We start from the raw sequence: 12,473 nt of genomic DNA on the forward strand, positions 1-12,473 counted from the left end.
GCCATGTTCAAGTGTGCAGTGCAGTGGTTAATCTTCGCTGTGTTGTGTAACCATCGCCACTGATGCCGGAACATTTCCATCACCCGAAAAAGAAACCCCATGCCTATGAACAATCAGTCCAATTCCTCTTTCCCGGCCCCTGGCAAACGCTAATCTGCTTTCTGTCTCTGTAGATTTGCGTTTCATGTACATGGAATCATACAATATGTGGCCTTTTGTGTCTGGTTTCTTACACGTAGCCTCGTGTCTTTGAGATTCGTCCAGGTCGTAGCCTGTGTCAGTACTTGATTCGTTTTTATGGCATTGCCTCTGTTTTCCCACAGGAAGGGAGTGAGGATTGGTTCGTAGGAAATCTTGAAAACAAAGAGAAACAAGTAAAAATAAAAATTCACTTATATTCTACCTTGGAAAAATAATGACTGGTTTTGTTCCCATTTCAGTGTATTTCTTCCCGGTGTTTCTCTCTGCCCACTTGTCTTTTATGTAGTTGAGAGTATATGGTGCACACACTTTTGTATCCCATTGTGCCCACGTTTTCTCGTTTTATTGGAAAATTTCATATATTTAATTTCCAATGGTGGTTTAATTTCATTATGTGAATGTCCCCTCGTTTTTTAGCGATCTCCCTCTTATTACACATAATACTATACGTAATACTTCCATGAAAATCTTTGTGCATAAAACACTGCTTATATTTAGACTTACTTCCTTAACACATTTCCTAATGATACATTCTGGGAAATGGATCAAAAGTTGTGAACATTTTTAATATTCATTATACATAATGATGAATGTCACTTCCCCACAGCAATGTATTGGATGAAAAGCTATTTCACCCATCCTTCTCCAATACTGAGTATAATACACTTTTTATTTCTGTTAATTTGATAGGTTAAAATGGTAATTTTTGCATTTATGCGACTGCAAAATAGGCAATTTGCATTTCTTTGATTTCTAGCAAGTTTGGTTTTTTTTAATTATTTTTTTAATGTTTACTTACTTTTGACAGAGAGAGAGAGACAGAGTATGAGCAGGGGAGGGGCAGAGAGAGAGGGAGACACAGAATCATCTGAAGCAGGCTCCAGGCTCCGAGCTGTCAGCACAGAGCCGGATGCGGGCCTTGAACTCACAGACTGCGAGATCATGACCTGGGCCGAAGTCAGACGCCCAACCGACTGAGCCACCTAGGCGCCCCCGATTTCTAGCAAGTTTGAATATTTTCTTGCGAGTCAGATCAATTATTTTATCTTACACGCGAAGTGTCTGTTCGTATCCTTTGCCCAATTTCTTTACTGGGGTCTTAGCACTTGGTTACTGATTTATAAATGTCCTTATGTAATACAGACATTAACCCTTTGTATAGTTTCTGATAGCCTATTTTTTCCCCATTTTGTTGTTTACCTTTTTTTTTTAATGTTTATTTTTGAGACAGAGTGTGAGCAGGGGTAGGGGCAGACACAAGAGGGAGACACAGTATCCGAAGCAGGTTCCAGACTCTGAGCTGTCGGCGCAGAGCCTGACGCGGGGCTCAAACTCATGAACCATGAGATCATGACCGGAGCCGAAGTCAGACAACCAACTGAGCCACCCAGGGTCCCCTTGTTGTTTACCTTTTAACTTCGTCATTAATTTTTCATTTTCATGTAGTCAAACATTTTCTCTTGGGGGGATGAAAGCCATGTTTTCCATTGCTCTCAAGCTTAGAATGTCTTCCTCTGGATGTGCGATTCACTTAGGTTTTCATACAGCCTTTTTTGGCCTAAGTTTTTACCATTTTACATGTTAATCTTTCAGGAACTTATATTAGTATATGATGTGGTTTAAAGATAAATTTTACTTTTTCCCACAAAGTGCTACTTAAATATTCAAACGGAATTTGTTGAATAGCCTGACTCTTCCCTAATTGGATTTATAATCCTTCCTTATCATATAATTCTTATATTTACAGGGTCTGTTTGAAACACCTAGTCTGCCGGAGTGATTCTAATCATCTTAATAATATATAAGATTCCGTCAACTTACCCATTTTGGGAACTTTCAAGAAAAGAGAAGATATACAGTGGAGAAGGTAACCTGGATGAGCCCTCTTTGCTTGATTTTATTGAGTCCTGATATCACAGGCAAAAGCACTATCTTCTAAATGTCCATAGCCTGTCTCCAGGATGAACGACACTTAAACCATCCCATAGCATTCATGAACTAAGGAGGAACTCACTGAGAGAAAAGCTTCCTGGGATATTTTAATCAAACATTAGTAATCTTCTGAAGATGTATATCCAATAGAAAAAAAGAATACAGGTAAATATATTTAATGGTACTTTCCAAAAATACATGAAGAAAAAGAAAGGTTGGCTTATGTTTTAATGGTCCTCAACTAGATCTTCATCTTCATACAGGAAGACAGACAAAAACTTAGTTTCATGCAGAAAGTAATTATGCAGACAAATGTAAAAATGAAACCATGACAAGTGCTATGGAGCTATCTCTTGTCAGCAGTTTTTTATTTTTCAAGTTATTTTGACTACGATTTTTCCGTCAAATACATTTGACATCAGGACACACAGGAACTAGTACTTTAAGCTCTGACAGTGACATCAGGAGGATGAGTAGAAATTAAGTGGGTAAAGAGAAGAAGAATGTTCCAAGCAGAGAAAGCAATACGTGCAAAGGCCCTGTGGCAGGACAGAGCAAGCAATGATAAGCACTGTAAAAAAGGCTACTTGGCTGGATCTCAAAAGCAAGGGTGATCGTGATATGAGACAAGGCTAGAAGAGTCATAGGATGCATACCATGTATGACCTCAGAGTCCACGGCAAGAACGCTTGCCTTAGATTCAGATTTGTTTTGAAACGATCACTGGCTAGAGTGGAAGATATATAGAAATATCAGTCAGGAGGCTCTTGCAGCAGTGCTGGCGAGAAGTTACAGCAGCCTGGACTGAATAGTAGTGGTGGAGATGGAGGAAAATGAGCGCAGGCAGTTATCCCACAGAACTCAATCAATACCCGCTCTGTGCCATGCTCTGTTCTAGGTCATGAAGACACAGCAGAAAACAAGCCAGGCCAGGTCCCTGCCCTTAGGAAGATTATATTCTGGCTCCCGGCCTCTGGCTTGCCTAACTGTGCACACAATGATGCCATTGACTGAGACAGGGAATCCTGGAAGCAGGATCAGGTGCTATTTTGGACACGTTGAGCTTTAGGTACTTTTGAAACACCCAAGAGGATGGTAAATGGATATATGAGTCTGCAACTCAGAGGAGAGGTCTGGCCTGGAAATATATTTTCTTCATCAGACCTAGAACTGAACCAAGGGATAAGAGACACACCAGGAAGTATCTTTGTGTGCATAAAGTGGGGCTGGAAGTTGTACAAGAATTCATCCCAAATTTACTGCACGCTTGCAATACACTGAAAACTAACATGTTTGTGGGCAGCTACTACATATCTGTACGCATGGATATGCACACCCACGACATACCTGCACACAGGCAATTTGCTGGTACTTGCTGATAAGTTTCGTTGTTTGGTAGAGTTACTATTTTTTTCACATACTGTGATGCTAAACTCCTCATTAAATTGTGAGAGTATTGATCAAAGTCGGCTTTATATTAGAATTATTGAAGCATATGTCTACCCTGCAAGAACTTCTAGAGGGTAGGACCCTGCCTAAATTTCATTGTTTGCCCTAGAGTTCTGCATTCGGTGCACAAAATTAATTTTTTTTCTCCCTCAGTCTCATTCATTCATTTCATTTATTAGGGGTCCGCATTTGTCCTTAAGACACTCAGGACAAACAGTTAAAATTGTGCACATAGCGCAAATAATCATTCCTCTATTACTTGCATTCCTAATTCCACTACCTTGCCTGTGTATATATGCATATGTGTTTGCATCTACATATATCATCTTCTTCTGTAAGAAAGTCCCAGTCACGATCACACTTCTGTTTAGATGTGCAAGAGGCCAATCTCCATGAGAAACAGAGTGGTCTGGGTAGCAATAGGCATAAATCTTAGTTTAGACTCTTTAGCTCTGGGACCTTCAGCAAGTCGTTTAATCAGTTCCAGCCTGAGTACTCTGTATGAATGGCTATAAATGGTCTCTTACATCTCCAAGATGTTTTGGAATCCAATTTGATAGTAAAAATGGCTTTTCAACACTTAGATGCCTCTGACCACACACCTTTGACTGAAACACGTCAGAGAAGGCAGGGAGATACTTCTAAGTCTTTGGTAGAGCTACATTCATCTTTTAAGATTGTGGTGGGGGGAGGGACCACTGGGGGACGGAGGTGGGGGCGTGAGTTAAAACTGAAAGCCAAGATTGGTGCTGGAAGTTACGAAGCATCATCTGGCTTGAAAGTTGCTCTAGGCAGGGGTGCTAGAAGGACCACCCTTTTGAGGAAGGGGAACAGAGGGTCCTGCAGTTTGAGAATTACTTAGGTTTGTAGCTGGTATAAAAATATGACCACTGTCCTGATCGGCCTTCGTCTGAATGTTGTGGTCACCATGTGGTGCGTAATGGAAAATAAAATAAAAAATCATGAACTATCGCTCAGATGACTTAGTTTCACATTATTTTCTGCTTACGTTTTGCTCATCTAATAGACTTTTTTAGGTCATTTCAAATGTTCCGGTCTTATGAGTTTAGAGCTTCAGGGGCTCTGCAGGGAGTATTAGGGAAAGGTCATGAGTCCACAGTGGCAAATGGTTAATGTCACAGCAATCCCCAGCCTTCACCCCACCCCAAAGCTTAGTGGTAACAGCAGCAACCCTGGAAAGATGCTGAGGGGAGAGGCACCGGGAATGCCAGGAGTCAAAAGGTAAGCCTGTGCGGTCCTGTCACCTCTTTCCATGAGGAGATCCTCTCTCTTCTGTGAGTCGTGGAAGATTCTGGATGTTATGGTCAGTAAGGAGTGCAGTCATTTTCTTATATTAGCCCAAGGTTTAGCCAATATCAAAACATCTGACCTTTCAGAGTCGTGTTTTTCTTTCTATTTATTTGTACCCTGCCCTGTCTCAAAAAGGACTTAAGACCACTTACAAAATCCCGTAAGTGAAGTTCAACAGCATCAAATAAGAACACCATGGTAAGGTGTGGCAGAGGAAAAACAAGGGTAGGGACATAAAAGCCTATCAAGAGCGAGACTGGCAATGTGGAGTCCCAAAGGCACACGGGGCTTTGGTGTGTTGGGCTTTTTAAAACTTGCTGAAGCTGTCAAACCAGTGTTGTGTTTGCATTCCCCAGAATCCTACCATTGTTGGGGACAAAGCCCAGTGAAACAATCAAGTCCAGATTCACTGGATAGAAGGAGACCTCCTACCTAACCCAATGCCCCAGCTCAGCAGAAAGCACCCAGTTCACTAACTAGTCCCCATGGATGCTTTCTGGAACCTGAGCTCACCGGATAGAAGCCTGAAATTTAAAGCTACAATTGAAGAGATGTTTCCCAAGTGTCTGGTCTGTTTTACTGTGGAGTCCCAGACCCCTAAGAGCACTCTGAGCTTTCTCGGGAGACGGGAATCCCAAGAGCGAGAGGAGCAGGCAAAGCCATCGAAGCTACCCTCAGCTGGGGACAGGGTGAGTCAGCAAGGCTGATGGAGGGGTGTGTAAGAATGCCTCTGAATTTCTTTACCCCTCCCAGACAAACTACCGGTGGCCACCACCCAGGATTTCACCTGAGCCACATTCCAAAGACATTTGGGATACCAGCGCACGTGGGAAACACACAAGAGAGCAGATCTCAGCCCTCCCTCCTCCCTGGGCCAGCTGAGGAGCTCTAAAGAAGCTCAAGGAGGAAGATGCTTCCCATCGCCAACACCCTCCTCTGCTGTGGCAGCTGGAAGGGAGAGAGTCACCAGGGTAGAGATGCCTTCTCACGTGAAAAGTTCAGGTTTCCCCTCCTCGCCTCCCAAGTTTACTAAACAGCACCACCTGCTGTCTCCAAAGTCAGGAAACCGGAGAGAGCCGCAGGAAACCGGAGAGAGCCGCAGGAAACCGGTGTGAGCCTCGCAGACTCCTGCTTGGGGTGGAACAGGTGTCCCCCTCACTGGGAGAGGCTCAGAAAAGACAGAAAGGGGGCAGGATCCCACCCCCCACACCGCAGGCCAGCTTTACACCCTCTCCTCCACCACCCCTGCCTCCTCCACGCCACCCCTCCCCTGTCAAAACCCACCAATTTCCCAGAGCTGTACGCTAACTCCCTCACCAGCACCACCTCAACCATCCCCCCAACACCCACTTACCATCCATAAAGGGGGTCCTAGACCCGAATTCTGTCACTGACTTTTGCACTTCCTGGTAGGAAGAGGTGGTCAACTGCCTCGAGTCTGGTACGGTGGTAGACCCCTAAAAGTTCTCATAAGGACATGTTGCCTGCTGTCTTAAAAAAAATTTTTTTTAATTTATTTTGAGAGACAGCGCAAGCAGGGGTGGGGGGGCGGAGAGAGAGGGAGGAGGAGAGAGAGGGAGGGAGGGGGAGAGAGAGAGAGAGAGAGAGAGAGAGAGAATCCCAAGCAGACTCCTCACTGTCGGCACAGAGCCTGATGCAGGGCTCAATCCAGCGAACCATGAGATCACAGCCTGAGCCAAAATCAAGAGTCCGATGCTTAACCGACTGAGCCACCCAGGCGCCCCCCAGTAATTTTTTTTAAAAAATTGTGGCAAAACACACATAACATAAAATTTACATTTTCAAGTGTACAGTTTAGTAGGGGTAAGTAATTCACAGCGTCCAGAACTGTTTTCATCTTAACCCTGGTAACATTTTTGACATCAGCCTTCCCCCCTCTTCCAACCTTCCCGTCTCCTCTCATATCTCAACTTTTTCTGCATTGTCATACATTTTTTGTTTGTTTGTTGTAAGGTTTATTTTTAAGAGAGAGAGAGCACAAGTAGGGGAGGGGCAGAGAGAAATGGACAGAGGATCCGAATTAGGCTCCTGCTGACAGCAGCGAGCCTGATGGGGGGCTTGAACTCAAAACCGTGAGATCATGACCTGAGCCAAAGTCAGACACTCAACTGACTGAGCCACCCAGGTGCCCGGTGTCATACTTTTTTTTCTTTTCCCTAATTGACATCATGAATCTTCATGGAGCTCACAAAATCTACTCCATTAGCTTAGCCATCTCTCAATTTCCCACAGGCTATGTTTCAACGCTGGTTTATTTCACTCTTGTTTCTCCCTTCCTTAAGGCAGTTTTAGTTCCTTCTGACAAAGAGAAGGCAGGAAAAGAGAAGAGTTGAGGTTTGCCCATTTTTCTGCTGCTACAGCTCTGTGAAGAGTCTGCCCAGGAAGGAGTTAAAGAGTGGGCATCTGGGCTGCCTGGGTCCTGAGGATCCCTCCGGGGCACTGGACAGGGTTCCCTGAGTCCAAGAACTCCTGGAATTGTATGCAAATTGTATGTGCTTGTGGGAGTGCATGTAGGTGTGTGTGTGTGTGAAGGGACAGAGAGACATTCTCTAACTTTCCTCAGATTCTCAAAGGGGTCCCTAGCCCAGAAAAGCCTAAAAGCCACCAACCACCGACACCCACCCTTGGAGATTTCATTTATCCAGTTCCTTCCTTGAACAGCCTATGGCTGTGAACTACATGTTGCCCAACAGTATCCTTGCCTTGTTTTGACCACAGTGTGGACTGAGTGAGGGAAAACATCAAAGAGTGGCAAGGACATCACAGAAGAAAACTGGAGCAAAGAGCTCGGAAAAAAGATTGAAGTGGAATCATGAGGGGAGGGTTAGAATCTGCCAATATTCCTGGGAAGCCAGAGAGATAAGAAGGCTACACAGAGGCCTTTTTTTACCCCCAGTGTGGCCTTGGGTGGCTCTTTGAGTTCTCACCTAGTGACTTTAGTCACCATAGAAACTTCTGGAAGATTCCTGCTAATAATAACTCTTATTGAGCACTTATTATGCTCTTTTCAGACATGACCTTATTCATCTCAGCACAACTCATCAAAGTGGGTATTTTAATCCTCATTTTGCAAAGGAGAAAACAAAGCCTTAGGAATAATAGGTAATTTTCCCAAGGTCAGAACACAGATTTGAACCCAGGTCTGCCTCACTTCAGAGCACATCCTCCTGACCAGTAGGCTATCCCTTGTTGTTTTAATTGTAATAAAATGAAGAAAAGCTCATTTAAAAAAAAGATTATTTATTTTTAAATGTTTATTTATTTTGAGGGAGAGAGCATGAGCACACAAGCAGGGGAGGGGCAGAGAGAGAGGGAGGGAGAGAATCCCAAGCAGGCTCCGCACTGTCAGCACAGAGCCTGCTGCGGGGCCCATTTCATAAACTGTGAGATCATGACCTGAGCTGAAACCAAGAATCAGACACTTAACCAACTGAGCCACTCGGGCGCCTGTACTTTTCTTAAGTACAGAATATACCCTACGTCCTCCCAGCCCCCTCCAGGGAAATCCATTTTCACTGGGGAAATACGAAATAACCTGCTCAGGTGTGTGTAGAGGGAGATGATACCCCCAGGGGGTGCGCTCCAGTAACAAGAGGTGCTTTCTGAGCCGCCTTCTAAAGACTGGACTCTGTGGAGTGGAGAGTATAAGCTTGGGGTCTGAACTAAGCTGCTCAAGATCATTAAGAAATTTGTGAGGCATAAATAGGAGAGAGGAAGGGGAGGAAAATGAGCTGGTAATCAGCCAGGGACTTTGAGGGAACAGGGAGGTCTAATAGGGAATTCACGAAGTTTGCCATGTGGGATACCAAAAGCAGATGAATATACCACGAAGAAAGAGAACTACAGGCCAATATTTCTGACGAACATAGATGCAAAAATCCTCAACAAAATACTAGCAAACGGGATTCAACAATACATTAGAAAAAAATCACACACCACGATCAAGTGGGATTTATTCCTGGGTTGCAAAGGTGGTTCACTATCCAGAAAACAATCAACACCGTGCATCACACGAATAAGAGAAAGGATAAAAACAATATGATCATTTCAATAGATGCAGAAAAAAGATTTGACAAAGCACAACATCCATTCGTGATTTTAAAAAAAAGTAGGTCTAGAGAGAACATGCCTCAACATAATAAATGCCATATATGAAAAACCCACAGTGAACATCCTACTCAATGAGAAAAACTGAGAACTTTCCCCCTACAATCAGGAACAAGACAAAGAAGTCCACTCTCACCACTTTTATTCAGCATAGTACTAGAAGTCCTAGCCATGGCATTCAGACAACATAAGGGGGGGAAAAGGCATCCAAATTGGTAAGGAAGAAGTAAAAGTCTCACTATTTGCAGATGATGTGATAGTACATATAGAAAACCCTAAAGACTCCACCAAAAAACTGCCACAGCTGATAAATTAATTCAGTAAAGCTACAGGATACAAAACCAATGTTCAAAAATCTGTCTCACTCCTATACACTAATAATGAAGCAGCAGAAAGACAAATTAAGAAAAAAATCCCATTTACAATTGCACCAAAAATATAAAATATCGAGGAATAAACTTAACCCAAGAGGTGAAAGACCTATACTCTGAAAACTATAAAACATTAACAAAAGAAATTGAGGAAGACACAAAGAAATGGAAAGACATTCCATGCTCATGGATTGGGAGAACAGATATTGTTAAAATGTCCATACTACCCAAAGCAACCTACAGATTTAATCCAATCTCTATCAAAATACCAACAGCATTTTTCACAGAACTAGAACAAACAACCCTAAAGTTTTTATGGAACCACAAAAGACAGCCAACACAATGCTGAAAAAGGAAAACAAAACTGGACTTATCACAATTCCAGACTCAAATTACAATACAAAGTGGTAGTTATCAAAACAGTATGGTACTGTCACAAAAAGAGACATATAGATCAAGGGCACAGAACAGAAACTCAGAAATAAACCCACAATTATATGGCCAATTAATCTTTGATAAAGGAGTAATGAATATACAATGGGAAAAAGACAGTGTCTTCAACAAATGGTGTTGGGAAAACTGGACAGCAACATACAGAAGAATGAATCTGGACCGCTTTCTTACACTATCCACAAAAACAAACTCAAGATGGATTAAAGATCTAAATGTGAGACATGAAACCATAAAAATCCTAGAGGACAGCACAAGCAGTCATTTCTCTGACATCAGCTGTAGCAACATTTTTCTAGATATGTCTCCTGGGGCAAGGAAAATAAAAGCAAAAATAAACTAGTAGGACTATACCAAAATAAAAAGCTTCTGCCCAGTTAAGAAAACAATCAACAAAACTAAAAAGCAACCTACGGAATGGGAGAAAATATTTGCAAATGGCATATCTGATAAAGAGTTCGTATCCAAAATATATAAAGACTTACACAACTCAACACCCCCAAAACACAAATAATCTAATTAAAAATAGGCAGAAACATAAACAAACATTTCTCCAAAGAAGGCATCCAGATGGCCAACAGACACATGAAAAAATGCTCAACATCATTCATCATCAGGCAAATACAGATCAAAGCTACAAGGAGATATCACCTCACACCTGTCAGAATGACTAAACTAAAAAACACAAGAAACAAAAAGGATTGGCAAGGATGTGGAGAAAAAGGAACCCTCATGCACTGTTGGTGGGAATCCAAACTGGTGCAGCCACTCTGGAAAACAGTATGGAGCTTCTTCAAAATTTTTTAAATAAGGGGCATCTGTGTGGCTCAGTCGGTTGAGCATCTGACTTCGGCTCAGGTCATGATCTCAAGGTTTGTGAGTTTGAGTCCCGCATCAGGCTCTATGCTGATGGGTCAGAGCCTGGAACCTGCTTCAGATTTTGTGTCTCCTTCTCTCTCTGCCCCTCCTCTGCTCATGCTCTGTCTCTCTCTCTCTCCCTCGCTCTCTCTCTCTCAAAAATAAATAAACACTTAAAAAAAAGAATGAAAAAATTTAAATAAAGTCACCCTATGATCTAGTAATTGCACTACTGGGTATTTATCTCAAAAAAATACAAAAACACGAATTCAAAGGGATACATCCACCCCTATGTTTATTGCAGCATTATTTACAATAGCCATATCATGGAAGCAGCCCAAGTGTCCATCGACTGATGAACGGATAAAGAAGATGTGGTATATATACCCAGTGGGATATTATTCAGCCATAAAAAATAATAAAATCTTGCCGTTTGCAACATGGATGGAGCTGAGTATAATGCTAAGTGAAATAAGTCAGAAAAAGAAAAACACCATATGATTTCACTCAAATGTGGAATCTAAGAAACAAAACAAATGAGCAAAGGGAAGAAAAAAGAGAGAGAGAAATCAAGAAACAGACTCTTAACTATAGAGAACTGATGGTTGCAGAGGGGAGGTGGGTGGGGTGATGGGTAAAATAAGTGATGGGGATTAAAGAGTACACTTATCATGATGAGCACTGAGTAATGTATAAAATTGCTGAATCACAATATTGAACACCTGAAATGAATATAACACTGTATGTTAACTATACTGGAATTAAAGTTTTAAATGTAATTTAAAAAGATACACATGTTTGTAAGTTTAAAAAGGATTTTTGGTAGATCAATGATCTTTTGCATTCTGAGAAAATGCTACTCAGTTATATCCTGGCATTTCAAGGCCAAAAAAAAAAAAAAAAAAAAAGTTTTCCATAGGGGGTAAATTCAATGTCTGTCCCCATGACAGTTTCAGCTTCGTGGTGTGAGATCAGTGTTAGAAAAGTGTGGTGATGTGCTGAATTTGCTTCAAAGGGAGAATGGTGAAGAACCAAGGCAGAGGTGGGGGGAGGCCCACCCCCACTCAGTGTCCCATATTTGTTGAGTTCCTAGGAGTGCCAGACCCTGTATGAGAGCCTAGGAATACTGCCCTACAGAGGTAACTGACTTAGGTCTCTTAAGGGAAAATTCAGGGAATAAAGACTACACCTAGGCACCCACCTTACACACTGACAACTTGGAGCTTCTGCAAAAGTGCTGGTTTCTACAGAACTGGGTAGAGTGCCCTATCCCAGGAGGCATTTTCTGGCTCTGTCTATGGAGCCAGGAGTCAACTAATTAATAAAAGTGCTATTACAAACATTTGACAGCTTGTTATATGCCGGTCACAGGTCACAGGGCAAATACGTTTCCTGCTTTATGTTACATCAAATTGTCAAAGTCAGAGAATAAAATAAAATAAACACAAAGTGCACACAAGGAGGTATAAAGGAAACAAGAAAGAGGAAATAAATATGTTTGTGGGGAGCAGAGACCCTACTTTGCAGGAGAGTCGGATAAAAGCTTTTGTGAGGAGGAGGCATTTAAGCTGAGAAGTGAGACCCACACGATGAGAAAGGGGCTGACCTTGCAAAAAGCAGAGAAAGTGTTCCTGGCATGAGAGTGTGCAAAGGCCCTGAGACAGGGAGACCTATTTATGTTCCAAGAACTGAAAGAAAACCGGTGTGGCTGCAGTGTGGTGAACAAGCAAGAGAACGAGGCCTAAATCTTATATCACAGAGTAGGGTTAAGGT

The 12,473-nt window shown here is 42.3% G+C and overlaps 1 protein-coding gene across 3 annotated transcripts in view; it reads right to left on the bottom strand.

Annotated features, from left to right (window-relative positions):
• The window catches only part of GOT1L1 (glutamic-oxaloacetic transaminase 1 like 1), a 34,168-nt gene continuing 21,695 nt past the window's right edge, over positions 1-12,473 (bottom strand). For all 3 annotated transcript variants that reach the window (XM_060653598.3, XM_060653597.3, XM_060653595.3), the window contains exon 9: positions 1-353. In XM_060653598.3, coding sequence (XP_060509581.3) covers positions 28-353 — 326 coding nt within the window. In that variant the 3' untranslated portion in view covers positions 1-27. The remainder of the gene's footprint in view (positions 354-12,473) is intronic.

The sequence above is a fragment of the Panthera onca genome, chromosome B1 (genome assembly GCF_046562875.1).
Source record: "Panthera onca isolate mPanOnc1 chromosome B1, mPanOnc1 haplotype 2, whole genome shotgun sequence".
In the NCBI taxonomy this organism is placed as follows: domain Eukaryota; kingdom Metazoa; phylum Chordata; class Mammalia; order Carnivora; family Felidae; genus Panthera; species Panthera onca.